The sequence below is a fragment of the Paramormyrops kingsleyae genome, chromosome 21 (genome assembly GCF_048594095.1).
Source record: "Paramormyrops kingsleyae isolate MSU_618 chromosome 21, PKINGS_0.4, whole genome shotgun sequence".
In the NCBI taxonomy this organism is placed as follows: Eukaryota; Metazoa; Chordata; class Actinopteri; order Osteoglossiformes; family Mormyridae; genus Paramormyrops; species Paramormyrops kingsleyae.
The window spans coordinates 7,074,166-7,099,426 of record NC_132817.1 but is presented as its reverse complement, the minus strand read 5'-3'; the positions used below and the strand labels follow the sequence as shown (position 1 = coordinate 7,099,426).

General features: G+C 46.2%; 2 protein-coding genes across 7 annotated transcripts in view; both read left to right on the top strand.

The window, feature by feature from the left end:
• Positions 1-3,484, top strand: part of pld1a (phospholipase D1a) — a 31,077-nt gene extending 27,593 nt beyond the window's left edge. For all 3 annotated transcript variants that reach the window (XM_023824416.2, XM_072704555.1, XM_023824415.2), the window contains one exon: positions 398-3,484. In XM_023824416.2, the coding sequence (XP_023680184.1) occupies positions 398-622 (225 nt within the window). In that variant the 3' untranslated portion in view covers positions 623-3,484. The remainder of the gene's footprint in view (positions 1-397) is intronic.
• Positions 3,485-9,219: 5,735 nt separating this feature from the next.
• Positions 9,220-25,261, top strand: part of LOC111850490 (traf2 and NCK-interacting protein kinase-like) — a 54,638-nt gene continuing 38,596 nt past the window's right edge. The window contains exons 1-2 of one of the 4 annotated variants that reach the window (XR_002839810.2): positions 9,220-9,613; positions 15,933-15,998. Coding sequence is in view for 3 of the 4 variants with exons in the window: in XM_023824432.2 (XP_023680200.2) it covers positions 9,557-9,613; positions 15,933-15,998 (123 nt within the window). In the remaining variant the exon portion in view is untranslated. The remainder of the gene's footprint in view (positions 9,614-15,932; positions 15,999-25,261) is intronic. The other 3 variants (XM_023824432.2, XM_072704019.1, XM_023824428.2) reach the window with 3 other exon arrangements.

Genomic DNA, 25,261 nt, shown 5'->3' with positions numbered 1-25,261 from the left:
TCCTCGTTTAGTCTTGCGGCTCAACACCGGGCTGAATCACTGTTAAATGACGTAACATTCTAGAACAGGGGTGGGCCTTCTTATCCGCAAAGGGCCAGTGTATATGCCGGATTTTGGGATAACCTTTAAGTCAGTTGTTCAAATCCAGATGTGAGGACCATTCAGCTAATCAGTCCTCTAAATGGTAATCTAATTAGGGAGTTGCAGTGAAAAATTGCACAAACACTGGCCTTTTCCGGATAAGATTGCCCACCTCTGTTCTAGAACATTCTATATTGATGAGTACTCAAAGATGATCCATGGAATATTCTGGAATATTCTGTACTAGCTGAACATACAAAATACAGCCCTTGGCTTTGGTGTTGATGACATGGTGCCTCTCCACGTTTTTGCCCAGGTGTTTCGCTGCCTGCCCTCCAGCGACGTGCGGAACATGCAGGAGATGGAGAATTACTTGTGCAAGCTGGGTCTGGACAAGATAGATCCAGCTCGGGCTAAGGAGGAGCTAAAGAAGATCCGCGGCTTCCTGATCCAGTTTCCACTTAACTTCCTGAGCGAGCAGAACCTTCTGCCCCCAGTTGGCTCCAAAGAGGCCATGGTCCCCATGGAGACATGGACCTGAGGTCCACTGAATGTCCAGGACCAGGGCTAACGGGCCAGGGCTCCAGGGCTGCTGTCAGCATGGCTCATTCGCGGTGACTCTTCTGGAAACCACTGAGTGCATCTACAGCACGGCTCTGAATTTCCAGTGGGTGGCGCTGTCGGACACCCGTCACGGCACGTCCAGAACAAGCGCGCTCACAGACTCGCAGGTTTTTGTACCAACCTGCACTCTTCCTCTCACCAAACTTCGTGATAAACCATTTTCTAAAGACAGTAACACCTTGTAATTACGGAATTAAATGTGCGTCTCCGATATTAATCTATGGTCAAGTAACAGTGCCAAAGCTATTTTTATTCAAGCTCTTAATAGATCTTTTTAAAAAGGAATTAAGTGCCTCTTTAGAGGAGCAGTAAAACTGAAGTGTATAATGTGAAAAGGTGGACACAGGCTGCCCTAAACTCAATAAATCCCCTCTTTGTGTGGGAATTTGACAACCATGGTCCTGCTTTAAGGAAGAAGCAAAATACAGAGGCCGTCAGGGGTCATCTGTCAGCTCTCTTCGCTACATTGATGATATCTTAAAGCTTTCAAAACTTCATGTATGACCTCTGCCTTGAGGAACAAGAAGAGGAATATCTCCCCCCCCCCCAACCTGGCGAGGGGGGGTCAGGATACTATGACACTGGACTCTCTTGGTATGCCAGTGATGAGGCTCCTACCCAGCGTCCACTCGCAGTACCCCTGTCGAGCAGACAGAGGGCGTCCCTCTTTCAGGTTTTCATCTGGCAGTACGCCACAATTTCGCTCCTGTCGTTAGACCAGAAACCACCATGTGTTTTTAGTTATTTATCTTTGCACAGGCCATTCAAGGTTTCCCACGTTCGTCGCTCTCTGTGCACCCTATGCAGAAATGAAAACATTAAGTAAAATTTTATACTGAAATTACATTATTATTATTTTAGGGCTGGCATTCTCTCCAGTCTGAAGTCCCGCCTTGTGCCCAGGTCGCCCATGACCCTGACCAGCTTGTATGAATTATATTAACATCAAGGTACATTTTCCCTGCCAGATCTTTATTCTCCCCCCAAAGTATCACACCAACCGACTCTGAGCTGGCTAACCCTTTCAATGTCATCTTTGGTTTAATTTATCCTAGTGATAATTTATAACTTTTATGTTGATTAATTTCAGAATCTCATCATTTTATGTGTTTCTCACAAGGAGTGACAGCTGACTCGAAACTTACAAAACAGACCATTGACACATAAATATATAAATGAAAAATCACTCTGAATGCGGTGTGTAAGGAATATGACACTTGGCGCAGCTGGTCAGAAAACCAGTGGATGGATACATGGTGGGTTAGGGGCAGGTGGACACGATTGTATGAACAGAGGAGGGTAATTCCAGTCCTGAGGGTAAAAGTCCAGATCAAGATTTTGTTTCAACCAACCAGTTGAGTTACTCTGTGAGAGACTATTTATACTCATCTGGTTGGTTGAAACAAAATCTTGATCTGGACCCGAACTATCCACCTGTGAAGCGGTTTCTCACAGCTGCAGGCGTCTCAGAACTGTGCCGTACAATTCGGCCATGGCTGCTACTTAACACGTCTCCTGTGAAAGGCACCAGAAAGAGGGTCACTAACGGCACTAAGGAAAATCATCTCGGAAATAGTGGGGTGACATGAAAATGTGCTTTTACAGGAACAGCTCTGCGCCTCTGACAGACTGTGATGCAGGTGTGTCAGTGGGAACTGAAGGCTGCATAAATTCACGAGACGTTTGACCAGTCGTGCCAAAAGCCGCACGGCCAATATAAAGTGTCCCATGATAACGTGCACACTGAGTATGAGGTTCAGCCGGTCAGGATGCTGTGTCTGTGATCAGACGATTGCTGCTTTGAATCCCAGTGTCTGCGGGGTGATTTCACTCTTCAGCCCTTAAGCGAGGCCCCCAGTTACTCCGGGGACTGGCTGACCTGTTCTGTGCATCGCTTAGTATAGAAGCATCTGCTCTAACAGCAACAGAGAGGAATGCAGATCAAGGATAAACTCTATTGTGGTGTTTGTAAACAGGTGCAATGATTGCAGTAAACATGATGAGCTGTGTTCATGCTTGTGAAAGTCTGTGTGCAATGTTGAAATCTATTCTCTCATGAGTACCTGGTTCCATCAGATAAATGAACAACGATTCTGTTAAACAACTAATACTATTATACATTCAGTGATTTTAGCTACTGTGTAATGGGTCAATGAACCTACTGGAACAGAACGGCGAGATCTCAGTGACCTGCTTCAGGCAATACAACGTGTGTCTTGTAATGTGTCTTAAAATGATCCTTGATATTCCTAATGTAGACAGCTATTTTATGTTTCATTGAAATTTTTTTTTATCGAAATGCCCCCCAACGTTTTTGTGTCAAGATTTTCACGGGTGGGGGACCAAAAACTGTATCAAGTGTGTGTGGTGGGGTGGGGGGGAATTATCTTTATATTACATTGTGGGGACCAAATGCTCCACACAATGTAATAAAAACCTGATTTTTTTTTTTGACATTGTCGGGACCATTTTTCAGGTTCCCACAAAGATGTGTAAATGCAATCAAAAAACTAAAAATACCGAAAGTATTTTGTTTGGTTATTTATGGTTAAGGTTAGGGCTGGGTAGGGGTTAAGGTCTTCATGTTGGGATTAGAATTTTCCCCATGGAAATGAATGGAGAGTCCCCACCAAGATATAATTGCAAATCTGTGTGTGTGTATACATCTGTATACAGTATGTCTGTATTTTCTTTGAAGTTGTCTACATGTTTAATTTTAAGTCAAAGCCACATGTGACATGTCACAAACACAGTTATTAAAACAGTGTCTAAAACTAAATGCAAATATACACGGTTTTCTTCCCTATTTGCAAATATACAGCATTAACTGTTCAGTATAGACATTCTCCGTTGCTGAAAACAGAATTCTCAAAATAAGGACAAAAAGTAAATGATGGCTGTATCTCTGTTGCTTGGGTCCAATAAAACAGCCTCGACTTTTACACCCTGTCACTGCATCACGTCTCCCCACAGCAGTGTTTTGGTCACTTTATGACATTGCTCTTAAAACAGAAGGTGAATGTCTATGAACAAAACACTAAAATCAAAATCTAAAACCGATTTAGCAAACGGCTCTAAAAACAGAAGCCTGACACCCATTGAAAGTGCAATTAATAACTGGAAAGGCTCATTTTAAGTTAATACACTTCAACAAAATAAAATTATAATATTTTTAACATGCTAGACATTTGTTGATGTTTTAAAATGAAATATAATAATAATAAAATGTGCTTAATTTAGCACCACAACTACATTACCATAAGACTAATCATTCCTCAACATTTATCCATCCACCCACCTATCAATATTTTCTTTTAAACTATCTCACTGGTATGTAGTGTGTTTGTCAAAGGAAGGTTAAACCTACTACCTGCTGGAGATCTCCATGGCGATGCAATCGAGTGTTTGTGGATAACAATGGTGTGGAACCTTGGACGTGCAAAGTGTGCCGCCGTGCTAACGTTTGTATTACCTTTTGCTGCAGGATAGGTAACTACGCAGTCATGTTGCTGTTCACCGGCTGCAGTGATATTAATCAGGAATGGTTAGTGGCCTTTGTTGAGCCTAAGCTGTCACACTGGTTGGGCAACTGACAGGTGACAAATTATTATAATGAGCATTGTTATTTAGGTTTGCAAGTGTCAGGAAACTCACATCAGACAATTCCTTGCATCATTCCATGGAAGTTGTTCAGTAAAATTATTGACTCTCCCCATTAAGAGTTTTTTTTTTCTTTTTTAACCCACAATGCATCTTTGCCTCATCAGCCACAATTCACAGCTCATCTCCATGGGTTTAACTGGGAATCTGAGGTGGACCAGTCCAGACATTATCATACAGACAAAGTCACGCTGAAGCTTTTGATGGCCAGAAATCATCAGTGTGCTGTCATCCCTAGATAGAGAAGGATTAGATTCGTCGTAGAAGGAGCAGACTTCGGACAATTTACAGTACGACTCGAATCCATGGTTCTGGATGGTCGCCGGTGAAGAGCTTCTTCATGGGGCAACGTTCCTGCTCGCTTCCTGCTCTCTCCGAGCCGCCATGCCAGTGATCCGGCTGGGAGGGCTTTGTGTCTCAGCGCTCTGTCCCCATTAGCCTGATAAGATAGAGCAGAACGTATCGGCGCATGAATTATGCACCTCAGAAATGTCGGGAGTGATGTTGCGTAACAGAACCTCCCCGGAGACATGGATGGGGATATTTCTAGCCTGGCTCGGCGAGTATGTATTTATTTCTCATGTAGAAAAACTAGTTCTGGGCCAAAGCTGAACAGGCCTTTCCGATGCCGCTCGAGGATCCCATACATGCAGGGAACCTGCACTTCACCTGCAGTTTTGGAGCAAAGCAAAATAAGTAATGCAGGTCCGAGCAAGTCTGAAATACAAATAATAAAAAACCCATGTTACAAGGTGCCCTGGCTAGCAGTCCTTAGTGGCTGACCATTTACCCCATTTTCTATTTTGGCTGATTTCACTGATTGGTTAAACATCTGAGCTAGGCTTCACTAATTGGTTAAGCATCTAAGCTGGGCTTCACTGATTGGTTAAACATCTAAGCTTAGCCATTCTAGGGTGTTTTTGGGTTCTTTCTGTATGTCATACACCCTTCCGACACCCATTTTGATCAAAATGTAATTTTTGCCACAGATATGGTATTTCATTACATAGAATACATAGGCCAGTCTTTCCATGGACTCTTTTGTCTCTGTATGGAGAGGTTTATGATCCCTGTGTGTGTGTATAAAATTATATATATATATACACTGTATATTAACCCTATATCCCTTATACCAGTGGTCCTCAACCTTTTTCCCATTCCAGCTCAGTCACGACCCTGTATCAAGCATAGAAACAGAAACAGACGTGTAGAAGAAAGCAGTACTTCAGTTCCAATGAATGTCCATTGTAACTATGTATTTGTTTACCTGGCATTTAAACCAGGAAGTGCAAGTTAGTAACGATGAATCAGGTGGAGCCAGAAAACTGTTACCTTGGAAGAGACAGGTGACCGGAGTCTCTGTACTAATGTCTGCACCGATTCTTTGTTCCCAGTGACCTGAATAAAAGGTTATCATCGGGTTTGTTGATTGCTAAATTCTCCAGGAAATTACGAAACAGCAGAAGCCTGTAGGACAGTCCCACACATCCTGGAGCGTTTCTGGATTCCAGCCTGGCAGTTTACAGATAAAAATCCCCCTTTTCAGATATATTTGCTTCTCCTTTGTCTGTTGAGTCTTCCGATGCTGCTGAGTCCTTTGAAGCTGCTACTTATCACACACTTACATGGCCTAAATTTGATTTTCAACAATTTGCGCGAGAAAAGAAGTTTCCCCGCCTCAACAATTTTCCACTTTAGACCAGAATTACTGAATTGAACCCATACACATGAGAAGGGATGTGTTCAATATATCAACTGCTGTGAGTGCTGGTAATGCAAAGAAATATGATTCAAGATAAGTTTCGACAGGGTTCTCCAACAACACATGGCCGTAAAATCCCATGTTATGAAATGTAGCGTGAGCTGGGAGGTAAATGAGTGTATTTATATTATGTCGTCAAGTCACACTGACTCATCTATTATTTTGTAAGAAAACAGGTTCAATATACACTCACCTAAAGGATTATTAGGAACACCATACTAATACGGTGTTTGACCCCCTTTCGCCTTCAGAACTGCCTTAATTCTACGTGGCATTGATTCAACAAGGTGCTGAAAGCATTCTTTAGAAATGTTGGCCCATATTGATAGGATAGCATCTTGCAGTTGATGGACATTTGTGGGATGCACATCCAGGGCACGAAGCTCCCGTTCCACCACATCCCAAAGATGCTCTATTGGGTTGAGATCTGGTGACTGTGGGGGCCATTCTAGTACAGTGAACTCATTGTCATGTTCAAGAAACCAATTTGAAATGATTCGAGCTTTGTGACATGGTGCATTATCCTGCTGGAAGTAGCCATCAGAGGATGGGTACATGGTGGTCATAAAGGGATGGACATGGTCAGAAACAATGCTCAGGTAGGCCGTGGCATTTAAACGATGCCCAATTGGCACTAAGGGGCCTAAAGTGTGCCAAGAAAACATCCCCCACACCATTACACCACCACCAGCAGCCTGCACAGTGGTAACAAGGCATGATGGATCCATGTTCTCATTCTGTTTACGCCAAATTCTGACTCTACCATTTGAATGTCTCAACAGAAATCGAGACTCATCAGACCAGGCAACATTTTTCCAGTCTTCAACTGTCCAATTTTGGTGAGCTCGTGCAAATTGTAGCCTCTTTTTCCTATTTGTAGTGGAGATGAGTGGTACCCGGTGGGGTCTTCTGCTGTTGTAGCCCATCCGCCTCAAGGTTGTGCGTGTTGTGGCTTCACAAATGCTTTGCTGCATACCTCAGTTGTAACGAGTGGTTATTTCAGTCAAAGTTGCTCTTCTATCAGCTTGAATCAGTCGGCCCATTCTCCTCTGACCTCTAGCATCAACAAAGCATTTTCGCCCACAGGACTGCCGCATACTGGATGTTTTTCCCTTTGCACACCATTCTTTGTAAACCCTAGAAATGGTTGTGCGTGAAAATCCCAGTAACTGAGCAGATTGTGAAATACTCAGACCGGCCCATCTGGCACCAACAACCATGCCACGCTCAAAATTGCTTAAATCACCTTTCTTTCCCATTCTGACATTCAGTTTGGAGTTCAGGAGATTGTCTTGACCAGGACCACACCCCTAAATGCATTGAAGCAACTGCCATATGATTGGTTGATTAGATAATTGCATTAATGAGAAATTGAACAGGTGTTCCTAATAATCCTTTAGGTGAGTGTACAGTATGTTCAGTCAATGAATAAATACAGATACACACCTATTGTATTGCTAAAATGACATTAAATTCGATGTAGTGTATTTATTTTATATACAAACACACATGTGGGTATTACAAGATGCCAGTCCATGACAGTCACACTTACACACTCGCACACAGGGGCGTCATGGATACTCTGACAGATACAGGGGACCCAGCACTTAATGTGAAATTGAGTTGGTGGGGGGGGGGAGGGGGTTCACATTTTCTAGGTACATCCTTGCATATGCACTATAGGCAATTCAGAAATCCCAATTAGTGTTATTGCCTGGAAACAATGGCGTAGGAGACGGGTTGATATTGGGGAGGGGACGTTACTTTAAATACAAAGGGCTATGTTTTGGAGCGATTAATGAATCCAAATGAAATATTGAGGCACACATGTCTCCGCTGTCCCTACTTCCTGTCTTTAAATTGCACAGGCACGTTAGGTCACACATAGAGACAGTATTTCCCAGTTCCCTGTATCTCAAAGTAGGGCACCCCCCACCTGAGGGGGGTGGGGGGGGGGGGTGCTGTGGCTGCACAGGGACGTAGTGATTCGTGAATCATTCGCGATCGAGTTTAACCTTTAGATGATTCCTTGTTCACAATTTTTCAGAGTGAAGTGACCTTTGTAGAAATACAATATAAGTAAAAAAAAATCAATTCGTTACATTAAAAATACATTATATAGGTCGAGAAATGATGCGTGAGAGAAGACTGAAATTTAGTCATTCATCAACACAGGACACACGGGGCTCACGGCTGGGGTGTATCCAGGACGGGGTGCCAGGAAATCGCGGTCCGTGTACACGATCATTCGCTATGGCCAGTCAATTCATATCAAGAATAAGAACATAACATTGTAATTATACATTATATAGGTCGATAATGGAAAATCATAGGTAGCGATTAAAAAGCACACCGCAGGGGGAAAACACACACAGCTAATATATTTCACAGTGGCACTCGTCCCTGGAAAATAAATGAAATATTTACAATGCAGAGTCCCCTAGCCATACTGTGAAACAACAGAAGAGTTGGTCACACTGTAGCGCTGTCTTGTGGACTCTGTGAAGAATTTAATATTGGGACTTTCTGGAAAGGTGTGTGGAGACAGGTGCCATGTCGCTAACAGGATTATCCCTAATATATTTCACTGCACAGTGGTTCCTCAGCCAAGATTTCTGTTACCTCCCAGAACCCCACGCGCATTATACCGCAGCTCATCTCAATCCGTGTATAGCCTCGTCATATATTCTATGCATACACACTTCATAGGTTTTAAATAGATTTGACCCACGGCTGACACAGTTGTCGGTTTTCAAATAAAGCACCCTGCTGGTAAAAGAATCTGCAGCAGTTTTGATATTATTGCCCAACGTGGATTAGTACTGTACCAAAAAGACTTTTGGGTCCATCTGAATTTGATATCAATAGTCAAATTAGTTATGCAAATATATACGCTTAAAAAGGTTCCTTGGACAGTTCATTGATTTGCTGATCCGTTATCTACTTAAATATGCTCATCTGATTAGACAAATCGCACTCCGGATCTGCGCTGCGTCTTGACGCACGGGAACACACACACACACACACACACACACGCAGGGAGTAGGTGGGTGTTCCGAGGCGCTGTGCCCGCCTCCTCTCTGCCCATCCCTGATAGATATGTGCTGGTCCTCTATCTCCGGACATTAGATCTTCTCCTTCCGTCGAAGCGCACGGTCTGTACGAGGCGATTTCGCCCGCTGCGGCGCTCAGCATGCCGGCCTTCGGTGCGCCAGCGAACCGCCTTTAGCGCAGCCCCCTATGCTGTCCGTATTGTCTGCTTTCGGGAGTCTTTCCTTTTTTTCTATTTTTTTTTTAAACAAATTTATTTTAAACAGGATCGCTGGAATTGTTTCAGATCAAGACACCGGCCAGAGTGGAGAATCTATATTTTTGGCTGAACTAAGTGGGCGATTGCTTAATTTTGAATCCCATTGAAAATAAGTAAACATGGCGAGCGACTCTCCGGCTCGAAGTCTGGATGAAATTGACCTTTCTGCGTTGAGGGTAAGTTTAGTGAGGAAGCGATGTAAATTGTAATGAATCGGGCTTTTTTTTCAGGCTATTAGCAAAGAAACGAGGAATTGGCCGCTGTATTGCAGTTATGCACCTGATCCGGATCACTGACACTCTAAGTCACCCGGTACAACATGCACGCCGTTGGTGTGGCAATGTTATTAGTCTGTACGCTTTACAGACACCTTTTACTCCAAATGTCATAACTAACCACGGTATTATATTGGAAAAGAGAAATATGTTATTCGGAGACAAGGTATCCAAGATGTGCAAACTGTTTAGTGTAACGCTTTGTTAAAGAGAAAATGCCAATGGTATACTGGTTTTTGACGCGCATACAGGGATTGCTATCTGCTATAAAGGGTTTTACTGGGAGGTGATTGTATAAGTGCACCTTCATCAGCATCAGCCCATTGTGGAAACCATCAATTATTTTTTCTGCAGTTTACGGGCACATTGTGTTTATTGTATGATTAACTGTTACAGTAACAATTCCGCAGTTTATCGATGTTTTGCCGGACACGGTTTATCATACTGTAATGCCGAGTTTATATGAAGGTTCCTGCAAACATAAAGTCGGTTGTGTTGCTATTGATTTTGCATATTGGGCTTTTGGATGCTAGACTTTACAATTGCAATTCTCAGCGAGCGACTCGTTACTGCCTACTGACTGTAAATTAGACAGTACTTTTTTTTGCGTTTTGAAGCGGCAAAATCCTGTCCCCGCTGACCTCCAGTTTCCTGATGTAACAAAACTACGTGCAACTGGTACTGTAATTATAACCAAAGGACAGGTACTTGGAGTTTGACGTAAGCGCCTTTATTACCGAGAACTGGTGTAATTAATAACTGTTAATACCAATAAAAACTGAGTCATTTAATTAAGAAAACAGTATCGCCTACGGTAACTATTGATATTTATGTGCATGTTATGTCTTAACAATCGTTACTAAACAACAAATCGTAGTATGAAGAAATACATAAACACGTTGCTAGTAATGTGCTTGACAAATTCGCAGTGAATATAGCCTGTTTCAGTTATGCGCAGAAGCAAAACATACTTTATTCCACGTGCATTCAGGACATAGCGGGTCAGTGTCAGTATTTTCCTTCTCTCGTGAGAGGACACCTGGCTCCGTCTACGTTGCTGGTTCTACTGTATTTCATGGGGAGAAAGAGCATTGGGTGCATTTTTTCCTTTTTTTATTTTACATCCGTGTGGGCTGTGACGTGAAGACGAGTGCACGGTTCACGTGTCTGTCCGCTCCTTGGCCAGTCCCGTTTCCGGCCTCCCGCCAGCGGAGCCTGTGGTGCTCTTCTCCTAATCAGCTAACAGGACAGACTTACCCAGGTGGAATATTTTTCCCAGTCTCACCATTAGAGTAACCAGAAAAGGCTGAGAGGGACAGCAATCATTCTTCACCTGCTGAAACTGTTGACACTCTTGTGTTCTGTGGATCAGTAAACACTGATTCGTTGTGGGGGGTTGGACACATGACATTTTTTAAGTGAACAAGACAAAATGTGTCTGTGCTGCAGTTCTGGATGTTTTGAGGGCACGCTGGCGCTCTCCAGCCCTTAACCCCACCATCACAAGATTCCTTTTTTGGAAACTGTGGGCCCAGCAAATAAGTAATATTTTCGCCATTCGGTTGGCTGGACTGAAGTGCTCGGCTTCTTGGCTGATGCACCCATTCTGGAATCAGCTTAGCTATAAACTTCCATCGGTATGGTGTTATTGATGTGTACTTTCCTAATACTTTTGGGGTGGGACCCCTAGATCCATGAACCAGGTTCCATCTTGCTGTGTCTGAGTTAGCCGCCTTAGCTAACCCCTGTTCGCTTTTCAAGAACCTTAGATGTTCCTTAACATTGACTACAAGTTTGTTGATTCTGTCATGGGGCCTGACAGAGGCCTGACAGCGCATGCTTTTCCCCCCCAGAATACACCTGTGCACCACAAATGACGGTCACAAAGTTTGCGGAATCCGCAAGATCTGCCTGTCTGTTTCTCGGTCTTGTTGCGCTGTCTACGTTATGGCCTTTGAGGAAAAGGCTAAATTCGGCGTGGTGCTGACGCTGGCTGACACAGCGCTGCTTCGTGGAAGAAGGACTGCATGGTCTGCATCACCTTAAGACAGGAGAACCCAGGTCATGCGTGAATAAGCACGTGTTTCCCTCGGAACAAACACCAGACAGTTTCTCATTTTGGCAGAAGCAAAGAAGTTTGAGGGCAAATATCTCAGGGGCTTGGTTCCCAAACTTCTTTGTGTGTGTGTGTGTGTGTGTGTTACTTGGATATTTGGAGCAACTGCTATGGATCGGCGCTTAATGTAGCGTAAAATTGTCTGTAGAGCGAGAGCGGTCAATCGACCTCTGGAAACAATTCCCCTGTTGGCCCTGACTTGATCCTGTCTCTACCCTGTCTTTTGAAATTTTTTATCACGTTTTTTTTTTTGTTTTGCTCTGCAAGACACAGGAGAGAGATCGGTGTAGCTGACTGTCGATAATGGGTCCCATCTTTGACGTTTACTTTGCCCGCTTTGCATATGTTGCTAATGTGTCAAATGTGATTGAAAAATCATCACTGCGACGATCCCTGCTTTCCCTTTCGGAAGTGTGCTGGCCTGCTCTAAACTTCCCGCCGTTCTGGCCTCCTTTGTTCGTTGCGGCTGAATGTCTCCCTCACCTTCTGTATACCCTGTTGAAGCAGCACTTTAAGTCATCGCCTGCCTTCTTTTGTAACCCTGTGCGGAGCCAGACCTAACCCCGATACCATCTCATGCTGGCTTGCTGTGCCAGAGTCAGATTGTTTTGTTTTCACTGTAATGTTGGATCGGTGGCAAAATAACCCAGGTGCTCTCTGGATGCATCTGTGTCTTCTGTGTAATCTGTGGGATACCTCTATTCAAGCACTCATGCACATGGGCTGCATTTATGCACAGTATAGCAATAAGCATAATGTTATTGTATAATAATAAATATTATAACCAGGCATGGGATGTTTCATGGCGCCTGGTCATTCGTTTTTACTAGCTCTGGAAGCTGCCTGGTAGGGTTCACAACATGCCCTCATCTCCACTGGCGTCTGATTTGATTGGCTAGCGGCCAAACGCAGACCACCGAATGGCGGTGTGGGGGGGAGGTCATGTGACACGCAGAAATTCCGTCGCTCAGTGGCACATCGCCCCAGAGCCTGTGGCACAGTGAGTAGGCGTGCATCCAGCCGTACGTAGCTGTGCACGCGTACGTGCGTGGGGGTCTGTGTGTGCACGTTCACTTTCATTTTAAATCAGTCTCTCAGTCTAATTTGGGGAGAAAATTCCTGCTGATAATCAGAGAACCACAAACTGACTCATTCTAAAGAACTGATGTGTTTTCCATTCCCACTCAGTGCCGGTTGAGCACCACACCTGATTTTGTTTCCTTAACTCCGACTCCACCCCCCCTTGATGTTGGCTGAATGGTCACCCCCCCCCCCCCCTGCATATCTTTGTTCCACGCGACACCTTGTCAGAGGGGTTGGGCTGCAGACAATCTAGTTTCCCTTAACAGAGTAAGATGCTAATCCTACTCTGGGATGCCGTGTCCCCCTGTCTCATGGGGTAGTGGGGGGAGACATCAGCCCATGGCACTGGTGCGTGTGTATGAGAGCAGGGGCTGACACACACACACACACACACACACACACACATACACACACACTCTGTCAGGTCTCCTGCGTGACCATTCTTCCATCCAGCCTATAAAATATGAATGCAGACGGGATATTTTTATCCTGAGGCTCCTGGTCATTTATGAAGTGAAGCGTCACAAAGTATTTTAATGGCTGAAGATCCGCATAATCCTGCGGCTTTTGGGCATCAAACAGTCGGTGTGCGTCTGTGTGTCTGTGTGTCTGTGTGTGTCTGTGTGTGTGTCTGTGTGTGTGTCTGTGTGTGTGTCTGTGTGTGTGTCTGTGTGTGCGCATCTGACCACATTTATGTTGTGCATATATGTTTCTCTGCCCAACAGAAGGCATTGGTTCTGTTTGCTAGCAGTAGTGCAAGGATTTGGATTAAGGGGGGGGGGGCAGTGTGTGGCTCAGCAGGTTGCTGTGCCCGTGATCAGAAGGTCGCTGGTTCATGTCCCAGGGTCACCAGAGTGATTTCACTTTTGGGCCGCAGAACAAGGCCCTTGACCCCAGTTACAACCCCATTTCCAAAGAAGTTGGGAGGCTGTGTAAAATGTAAATAAAAACAGAATGCAATGATTTTCAAGTCATATAAACCCATATTTAATTGAAAACCGAACAAAGGCAACATATTAAATGTTGAAACTGAGAAAAGTGATTGTTTTATGATGTAGTTGCATGACACATATATGTTCAATTTGAATGTTTCCAAAATGTTTGGACAGGGACTTGTTTATCAAGGTGTTGCATCACCTCTTCTTGGGAACTCTGGGAACTGAGGAGACCAGTCGCTGGAGTTTTGAGAGCGAAACATTGTCCCATTCTTGCCTGATAGAATTTTATCTGCTCAACAGTTTGGAGCCTCCCTTGTGTTTTTCGTTTCATGATGCGCTGAATGTCTTCAATGGGTGACTGGACCTGCAGGCCAAACCCCGGGGGCTGTCTGACTCCACATTCTCAAATGTATGTCCATCCATCCATTGTCCAACCTGCTTATCCTACTGGGTTGCGGGGCAAATTCACTTCTGATAAAAGAATCTGGTAAATAAATAAAATGTAAATGAGGCTAAAGATCATTTTCCTGTCCAGAACAGACTGTATTTTAATTGGAGCGCCAGGCCTAAGGGTATGTAAAATTAGGGTGTCTATTGGCCAGGTTCTCCTCACCCAATCGTTTCGTCGCTCGCCTCTCCCTAAGCTGGACTGTTTCAGAATCTTATGAGTGATCACATGACATCAAATCCACCACGCAATTGGTGGGCAGTTTCATTTGGTGTCAGGCGAACCCTGTCCATGCTCGTCTGTGACACGCCAGCCTGTTTGGGGGGGTGGCTTTGCAGGAAATGCTGGGGAAATGGTGCGTGTTCAGCGGCCGAAAGTGCTGAGGCAGACAGCTGAGGTGGTGTGACCCACTTTTCTGCTGATTTAGTGGCAGATTTAGCATGAAGTCAATGCTGGTTAAGACCCTACTGTCAATCTGCTGCTTGAGGTCACTCCCTGTCTATTTATGCCACGATTTCCTAGGAACTTTCGGAGTTCCTGTGGCTTTTCTTTATTTACTACCTGGGTGTGTGTGATGTTTACCAGGCAATTATATGCTTAATTCCACAGTCTTTCATCCAACATAAATCTTTTGTCATCTTCTTGTTGGCAAACAATGCCGTTTTTCACTGGAGATTGGGTCCCGCCTTCTTCCAGCGAAATGTGTCAGAGGGGGGTTGGTCTTCGCGGGAGGACAAGCCCTGGCAGTGCCACAGGCTGCTACCACATCAGCCTCCCGGTGCTGCTGCCCAAGGCCAATCCGAAGAGGGCGTGGTCTGTTCTGCCTGCTGCCTCTGGGAAATTCGGCTTGTTTTGACTGCAACCGTTTGACTTACTGGAACTTTTTATCAAACGCCAGCGCTTGGCTGTTCAGATGCATTGCCTCCTGCAGTGGGGGCCTTAAATGAAGCAGGTCCCGTAAAAGTGCCCACTGCCCCCCCCCCCTCCCTGCCCTGTTCTCTCTTAGTGGGAAAGGCTTCCTGCCGCCAGACCCTCTTTTAAACCCGGCTGCTGTTTCCTAATATTTATATAATCGGCTACAGAACAGTTGACCTGATTTTCTAGCCTCCGCCACGGCTCTGTGTGTGTGGCGAGCTCTTCCCCGTCGTCTAATAGCCCTGGAACCCTGGGACCGCGTATAGAGGATGGATGGATGGATGGAGGTTTGGACAGATGGACGGATGAGCACACTGTATTGTTATAGTTTTTCATTTTTGTTGTTTATTGTTTGTTTTCACACCATTTTTCAAAATCTATGTAGCATAAACTTCATTGCTGCTACTTGAGAATAACAGAGTAGCAACATTTCTGTCACACTGGGGGTTCCAGCGGTGCTAATGATGTTCCCCTGGGGTCGTGTGAGTGCCCCGCATGGGGCTTAAGGGCCCTGCGCCCCCAGCACCCGCCACATGTTGTCGGTGAGTCAGCGGTTCCCTGGAAGTTGATTTGGGCCGAGAGGCGTGCTCCGAAGATGCCACATCGCTATGCCACAGAACGATTTATGCTGTTCTTTATCTGTTCACGGTGGAGCCTTCACCATAAATACCGGGGCGCTGAGCCAAAGTCTCACCTGATTTCTCTGCCCTCTCCCTCCAGGACCCTGCGGGAATCTTTGAACTGGTGGAACTGGTTGGCAATGGGACGTACGGCCAGGTGTACAAGGTAAACACAGACTCGCTCTCTTTCTCTCTTCCTGTTGGGCTGAGGTGGGGGTGGCATCAGAGCATTTTACTGGACCCCCCCCCCCCCCCGCCTCTCTCGCACAGAACATTAATTGCCAGGGGTGAACATCTCCTGAATGATGCTGTGCAGGATGAGGGGCGGACGGATGCTTCCGGAAAGCTCCTGCCCCTCGCCTTCCCTGCTGCTTCACCGTCGCCTCCTCACCTTTTCTCTCCTTGCCCATTATCAGGCTTTCTGTGCCCCCACCATACTTAATCCGCACCCATTGTTTAGAATCTTCTTCCTTAGCTGTTCGCTTCACATCCCTTGAACCCGGGTTCGGATTCTGCACCACACCTTGTAACGAGTCTCGTTCGTTTATCTGCGACCTGAAGGAACGAGATTCCTGTGACCACCTCAGGCGGCTCCCGCCGCAACTTTTATTTTTTGGTCTTTGTTTGCGGTCTTTCGATATGATCATGGAAGAAGTTGGAGTAGGAGGCGTGGAATAATAGTCTTCCTCGTTCGGGTGGTTTGGGGCCGTCCCGAACAACACGCACGCTGCCATCTTTTTCTCTCTCGTCTTCGGTGACGCATGAGACCGGCGTCTTTGCTTGTTTGAGTCTCCTGAGCCCAGAAGGCTGGGGACAGTCCCACACATTCCACAGCCGTTTGCTTCGCGAGTCGTTCAGGGTGAATCACGAAATGTTACCTAATTTCCACATTTATTCATCACATGAAGTTTATGTGATGACAATTGCAGTGCCAGTGTACAATCGCAGTGCCCACACTGGGGTAGAGAATACGATTATTATTATTATTATTATTATTATTAATAATAATATTAATATTAATGTTAATAATGATAATTGATTAAGATGATGATAATAATAATAATAATAATAATATTGTCATGATTATTGTTGTTTTTTCATTATTTCTTCTTCCTTATACTCCAGCCCCCACACTAAGATCACGAGGCTCTAACCTTCATACTGTACCTAAATTCAGACTGTCCTCCATGGGTGACATGGCGTTCTGTGCGAGTGCACCGACACTCTGGAATGCACTTCCTCGCCGTCTGCGAGAGAGAAAGTCTGTTGATATCTTCAAGCCCCAGTTGAAAACTCATTTATTTCAGGAATGTGTCTATCAGTATGTGACACACTCAGTCGTCGTTATGCTGTGGTTGTTACTGTCTACATTCTGCTTTATGTATTGTCCTTGAGTGTGAGAAAGGCGCTTTATAAATAATTTAATTATTATTATTATATACTCATGGGATTTATTCCATTATTGTTCGGCACGGGAACTTAAGGAAGGTGAACTTGAGGTCTTTAAATGAAATGGTGTGAAGGTCATGTGTGATGGAATCAAACTTCCTGTGCCCCAGAAATAACTTTTTTTGTTTTTAAACCACACTTTCGGGAGGAAGGACAAAGCGCGGGTTATCCAGGAACTGCCAGCTTCCTGCCTCCGTGTTGAGTTGGGGGTTGGTGTGGCGTGTGTGTGTGTGTGTGTGTGTGTGTGTGTGTGTGTGTGTGTGTTGGGGGGGGGGAGATATGTGCGGAGGCTCTGCCAGCTGAGCAACAAGAGCTTCCTTTAAACTGCTCTGCAGGACCCGTCGGAGGGAGGCCGGCGTCCTTTTCCCAGAATGCCGTTCTCATAGGGAGCCGTCCGCTTTTATCAGGCAGGCCCAGAAGCTGCGGGGGATGTAGAACTGGGTCACCGGAACCGATAACGCCCCCGCCTGTCAGAACCTCGGCATGGGGTCCGCTCTGACGTGTCTGTGGGGTTGTCACTGATGTGGTGACTGTCCCCATCTTCAAGTGACAGAGGATCGAAAACCAGGACATCGACTGCAGGACGTTCCCATGACTTTAACATTGCCTGACCCCCCTCCCTACCCCCCCACCCACCATAAGGTTGTGGTCTGCCTTTTTAATCTCACGCTTTAGTATTTTGACATACTTGTCCTCTGTCCTTAGAGGCCCCTACAGCGGGAGGCGCTCTCTTCTCTTACACCAAGCAGTAAAGCTGCAGCACTATTTCCAGCTTATTTTAGGTGACTTTGCCCTATTTTTGGTCATGCCTCCCTGCAGAAAATCCTCGCTCTCCGCGCGGCTCGATGCCGCGGATCTTATCCGCCGCCTCTGTCGTTCCCACACTTTCGGCGATCTCCTCGTCGCGCAGTTGTTTGCATGCTGGCACCAGTGAAATCGAAAGGAATCTTCGCGGGGACGTCGATTAAATCTGCCCTGGGTGCTTGTTTGTGCCGTCTCGCCCGTTGGCTATTTCCTAGTGGGAGATTAGATGCAGGTTTCTGAGTGTATAAAAGCTCTGATGCAAAACCATATATTGACATACTGGGACAGAACAGTCACAGCTATTATGGGATGTAGGTGCCTTTAGTGTTACTGTTCGAGCCTGCTATCACGCTGAATCTACCTTCGTAAAGCTCCCTCCTCATGCAAAGCTTTGGAGTTTTGGAATATCTCCTTTAATTAAAGAAGAAATACTGCAGAACAGTTGCATGTAATTTGCAAGCAGAAATTAATCGTAGCGCTCCAACGAATACGCATTGGATGCATCCAACTGACCGATGTGGTTGATCAGTCGGACGCATCACAGGCTTTAAAACGTTAATTTTGGTTGCGGCGTTAAGATTCTCTTGTTTTCAGAACATCAGTTCAGCTGTTGAGACAGACGGATTGCAGAGTGAGTGAGATTTATGATCTCCAGTTATTCACTGAACGATCAAATGAAGTGGAACGGGAAGTGCTGCTTTCATCGGATGGATGGATGGATGGATGGATGGATGTGGATGGATGGGTCAGTGGGTCCATTCCTGATGATCAGAGCACTTATGTGGCATCGGTGATAATGAATTTCCATTTAAGGCAGTTTATTAGTCGTTGTGTGTTTTTTGGTAGTAGAACCTCTTCACTTGAATTGAGCAACAAATGACAGAGAGGGCCTTCTGCAGAATGTCACAGTGGCCTCGTTGGAAGAAGTGGCTATTATTGAGGTCCGGGTTTGTGCCACGAAGCGTTAGCGGGGGGAGGAGGAGGGGTGCGGGGAGTGTGAAAGCAGCAGGCATCTGTAGCTGTTTGCTCTCTTGGAACGCCGCGAGTCCTTGAATGCAGGACCGCATAAATTTACACTTTGCATTTTCCTCCCACCTTTAATACTTAATGGTCAGAATGGAGCGGGGCTGCTCTGCCGGACTCTGAGACGTGGGGGCCGCCCCACTGTGGGCACTGGAATGGCAAAGCTCACCTTCGCTGAATAGTCCTGCTTAGAATCATAATGGTTAATGGGTTCCCTTTCTGCTCCACGCACATAGAACTTCGGTGCCATTGGCTGAGCTTTTTATTTGGTCCAATCCAAAGCGACGTTTTATCTGGGGATGGGGAGATTAGGGCTACTGTCCCACGCTGCAGTAATTCCTTACTGAGACACTCAGGATGTTTCCAAGAGCTAGGCAGGCATCCAATGGGGCTTCCCCAGGGGGTCGTCCTGAATGACCATCGCGGGGGTTTGGGGGGGCGGGGGTTTGGATCTTGAGCTGAGCAGTACCCGTAAAGACTGTGGCACAGAGTTCCGCTGAGGGCACCTGAACCTCAGTCCCAGCCTAATGGCTCCAGTGGGAATTGGGTGCCCAGTACGATTGGCCAGCCCTTTGCCGTCAGCCAATGGCGGGTCTCATCTCGGCCCACCGTGCCGTCCCTCGTTCACCCCCCCGGTTTTGCGGTGGGCCCCAGGGCATACGCTTGGTCACCCATCCTGCTTCTGTACGTAAAGATGAGAATATGCAGACATTGAACGTGGCATCAAACCAGTGAGGCAAGCATTTACACTCAATTACATTTTAGATTTTAAAGAAACGTACCCTTATTTTATAATACATTGGTATAAAAGACTCATCTTTCTCATCCCCCACCATCACAGAGAGGTTTGTTTAAATGGCAAACTTCTGTGGCACATGTGCTATTTATATCCTGTGAGCTCAGTGTTCCTCCTTCCTCACTCAGACGCTTCCAAGTGCACTAGTAAGTGAAAACCTGTCACGTCTTTCTCGTACCGTGGCTGCTGGGTCTGTACGTGTTTCTCGATGAGTCTCTCATTCTGCCTCAGAGATGTTTGCAGCTTTTGTCATGCCCCCCCAAAAAAAATAAAAATGGAAGTCACTAAAATGCAGGGGAGGCTTTGGGTTAGTGGGTAGGATCTCCTGATGAGGAATGAACATATTAACTCACGTTGGGCGAGATGTTCCTTCCTTCCATAAGGACTAAGTGATAATAGGCCGCCCAAAAATTGGTGTAATTGGTTAATTTTATATTTGGGGTGGAAAACTAGCATATTAAAAACACAGTTTCCAAACATAGATAATATACATGGAAACCTACAGGAATTGATTTGTAAATCCCAAAATTTCCAGAGGTTCAATTTTTTCAGCCACATACATCCAAGCCAGAGGTGGCGCACGCGAGTCGCATATTAATTTTGAGTCTGCGCATCCAGCACACTCCTGCAAACCCACGGGACATAACGGGGCCGGGGGGCGCAGGTGACATACTGTTGAAAAACAACAGTTGCAGCAGCAAAAACGAAACATGGCTGATGGCGTAAGCAGCAGGAAAAGGAAATGATGGTTGCGTGTAAGCCGAAGCTAATGGCCCTGCACCATCTCCAACCGCTTCTTTCACCTTCTCCACCTCTTCCTCATTCTCTCTGTCCTTGTACTGCCCTTCTGCCCACCACCGCAAGAATTTTTCAGTTAAGTTACGTGTGTTTTGTAATTATTTTTTTCCCTTTTACTTGACACATGGAGAATGAATAATTAACATAACGTAACATGACACAGATAATTAATCCTGTGGCCTGAATCTCTGATGAACTTTGAACACCGGCGATGCTTTTCTTCAAAGCGGCATCGCAGTTTCACTGTTAATGTTGAAATGCGACGTTTCACGAAGCAAGCGACTGGCACGTCGCAATACGTCGCAGAGGTTACGGAGACGCAGCGGTGGCCTTGATGTTGAATCCCGAGGGCCTTCAGTGGTATGTTTGTCCAAAGATGCCCCCGTAGATGCAGCAGTATGTGTATCAGGCTATGTAATCACGCTACGGGTCAGAATGAGTTTAGGGTTATGGGTCGTTTAGCTGATTATCTCGTTACTTGATTATCAGGCTATAATTGATCCGCTCTGTCCTTGCAAAGAAATCGAAGATGAAATGTAAAAAAAAAAAAAACTTTGTTCAAGGAGCATGATGGAATGCTAAAGCTTGATAATCCTTTCCTCTCGACAGCCCGAGAGCTGTTGGTCATGCTCACTGGAGGGTGAGAATCCAAACACGACCTGATTTGGAGATCCATGCTAGAATTGGGTTTCTCCACTTCACCCCTTGGGGATCGGGTGGTGGGTAGTAGGGCATCCCACAGGAAGTGATGTAACACTTCAGCGTTTGTGGAGAGACCTAAGGGTTTTCCTCACAGTCATCTCTGACAAATTGGACGTTTTGTAATTACTAAGACGATCTCAAGTATATTCCTTTATTTCAGCTATAGTAGGAAATTGTGCTGTACATTCCCAGGAGAAAGTACCAGTTTGTACCTTTGAGGGTACAATTACTTGTTACTGGGGCTGTACCCTAAAGGGTCTACTGTAGGTAATTGTACCTTTCAGTCTAATTTAAAAGTACAGAAGTGGACTTTTGTGATTCTGAAGAACATTTTTGTGCCTTTGGGGTACATTAATGTTGTTTGTACCTTGAGGGCTGTATCCTTTTCTTGTCTGATAGCAAAACCTTGCTGCAAAAATATGAAATCTTAAACTTTAATGAGCTTTTAATGAATATAAAAATCTTAAATTTTCACTTCTGAATTTGTTTCATTCTCTTGCTCTCATAGAAATAATCCCGGCTGTTATGGTATTTCTGGAGCAGAGGAAGCGTAAGATGCTGAAATTCCCTTTTTTTAATACAGAAAAGCTTTGCTTTTGAGTGGTGGGATGTGTCACTTTTTCTGAAACGCTCATTAAATATTCGGGAGCAAGCGGCAGCTGATTGGGTGCTGCAGCTCGGGAAGATTTCACGTAAATATGTACGGGAATTTTCTTTCCCGTTTATGGTGGGGGGGCAGCAAAGCTCTACAGCGGTGGCTGTGAGGTATAGATGGATAACCGACTCTTACATTGATTTGTAAATGTCTTATTAAAGTCCGGTGGTGGGTTAATTTGAGGTTTTGTGATGTGAGTGGATTCCCGCGCGTGCTGTATACGGCCTCGTTCACGTCTCCTGGTGCCTGGCTTTGCCATGTGACGCTCCGTGTCACGCAGATCGCCGCCCTGGCAGGTGGAGAGGCTCCTACTACCTGCCCTTCCTGGGATTAGGGCTGTCAGCTGCTCTACACCCCCCCCCCCCCCACACCTCCCCACCTAGCTGTGGAACAGTACGACTGCGATTGGAGGTTTATTGTTTTCTTTAATAATAGAGCGGGCTGTTTCTGTTGCTATGCCATCAAACATGTTCTGGAGTGCCCACATTTCTGCCGTTAGTTTTGCGGTTCCTTTCCGGAATGGTCTCTCCCTTCCAAGTAATTGGAGGGATTTGGGGGACAGGGGGGACGGGGGGGGAGGATGTCAGATTCAGGGCTGGGTTCCTGTCAGGGGGTAGGGGAGCAAATATGGGCAGGTTTAGGTGTGTGGGGGGATTCCAGGTAATTGAATTGGTATTTAAAGCAAAACCTCGTTCTCTTGGCTCTCTTGGGGAGCTGTCAGGCGGCCATTCGATGGGAACTGGGGGGGGGCAGAGTAGCTCACCTTTGCTCGGAGGACGTGGAATGACCTCTCGCTGGCGGAATTTCTAACGTGGGAATGTTCTTGGGGGAAAAGGGTGTCTGGCAATAGAATATCCGTCACGGGTGCGAGTGGGTCTGTCATGACCCGGCAGAGTCCAGTCTGTAAAATCGCTGTGTCCATGGGGCCTCGGTGGGGGGTCTGGAATGTGCCGGAGAACAGACGCGTTACCGAAAACGCTCGCCGCGCGAATCCTCCCTGGGCTCCCCGGCAAATGCACCGAGAGAGAAATCAATCCGGACGTTCGGACAGGACCGTTGCCGGGGAAACGTGTGAAGGTCGCTCATCTCCATGGGTGTCTGGCTGACGGACATCTTACTCAGACCCACTAGCCGAATGTGTGCAGTCTGCAATGACTTACTCAATTTTCAGCAGGACAAAATATAACATTGTCAGTATAATCCTTTGCTTTTTTAAAATTAAAATATCCCTTCCTAATTCCTATTATAAACACAAGTCAGTCTTCCGTGATTTTGCTTTTAAACACCAGTGATCACAGCCCCAGCTCTCTAGCCGCTATGCCACCTGCTGGCTGATACAAGTATAAGCAGATCTTCTGGCTCTGTGCGCTTTGTGGCTTGCCAGTCTCCTGGTGACTTCCTGTGTGACATACCCAATGTGCTGTGTCACCGGCCACCCCCGTCTCCCCTGTTGCCACGGTAATTACTTTGCAAGCTTGACTGCTTTTCCCCATTAAAGCCAGAAGTCTCCCGGGTGCTTGGGAATTATTTCATCGATCCTGTTTTGTTTTGGATTGCCCCCCCCCCTTCTTTCTCCCCCTGTTTTCCTTCAGAGCCTTGCATTTGACAGCAAAGGATATGGTTGTTTGCTTGTAGTCCGAATTTAACACGCAGCCTTTCTCATTTCACACTCTGGCCCAATATCCTGGTTCTGGTCTCCCTGTGGGCCGGAAACCGCTTGCGGAGGCCCGGCCTGACGTAACGTGGCTCAGGGATGGCCTCGTCTTGGACCCTCATGCCCACATGAGTGGGTTCCACCCAAATACAGGCTGCGCGTGGCTCTGTTTGTGTGTTTACTGCTACGGTGTCTCCTGCCCTCTCTGACTCATTACACACACCCAACACCGGATCGCATGGCAGCATCATACAGCGCAGGCAGGAATCCTGTGTTGGGCTGAAGATCCGTCCTGTGGTACGGAACAGCATGCGGCTGGGCCTGGAGAGCTGGTTCCGGAATCTTCCGCAGGGTGTCTACACCATCCGTGCACGTTTTGCAAGAATTCCGCATCTTTCCTTTAGGATGAGTTTGTTGGAATCTGCATTAGTGTATGATTAAAAACGCCCCTTCTGCAGCACGGCGTCCTGAAGAACGTGCCACGGTCATTCGGGGGAGTTGACGCTGAACTGACTTTCCTCCTTTTTTTTTTTGGGGGGGGGTTGTGATTTACACAAGTCCTCTTGGCTGCTTCATGACCTGCCACAGAAGCCCCACCTCTGCTTCCCCATTGGGTCTTCAGCTGCAGTTTCTGCAGCCAATGGGATCCTCTGCACCCCGTAGTGGAGTTTGGCAGTGAGTGCCCCATTACTAAGCAGATGGGGAACCTGGCCAAATATGCCGTTTGCTAACAAAGAAGGTGAGGTATCTGTGGGAAATCCATGGCCAACCAGCAGCCCCAAACCCAAACCTGACTGCTGAAGGGGGGGTCGCTGTAACTGAGTCACCCTGCCTGTGTTACACATGATCATGTAAAGGGCATGAAACTGAACATGTGCAGAAAGGGACAGTGACCAAACACCTGGGCGGTTTAGGAAGCCTGACCGGGTTTTTCCCTCGGATGATGATTCTTTGTGATGAAACGATAACCAAACCCAACTCTTCCTTTGTTCAGCTTCCTTGAGTTTGTTTGTACATTGCTGCTTGTATGACCAACCGTCCTGAATCACGCAAGGTTACTCACACATGAAATCAACATGGCGCAGACCTGCATGTTATTTGAGGACACGGGAAATTGTGAAACACCCCCCCCCCCCCCCCCCCCCCACCCACACACCCAGGACTAACTCCCAGCAGGCCCCAGACTCTGGAGTAATCATCTGTGATTGGCTACACTAAAGAGGGTCCAAACTGGAACCGTGTGCCAATGCGAGACCGATACAAGTTTAATGCTAAGTGATGCCGTTGGCCAGTTACGTTCCGTGAATGATGGAATAAAATATTTAGTGGCTAATACGTTTCCTACATTCAAGTTTTGCCCGGTAACAGTCATTCGCAGAGACATCAGCGGACATCAATGAGCATCAGGTCCTTGCCCCCCCCCGCCGGCTGTCACCACGGGTCCCGTATCTAGGTCATGCTTCCGTGAGGATATTCCGAGCGGCCAGTGGGTCGGTGGTTTAAGCCGGCCTGGCCCACCCCTCTTCCCTGACCCACTTTGGTGAGCTG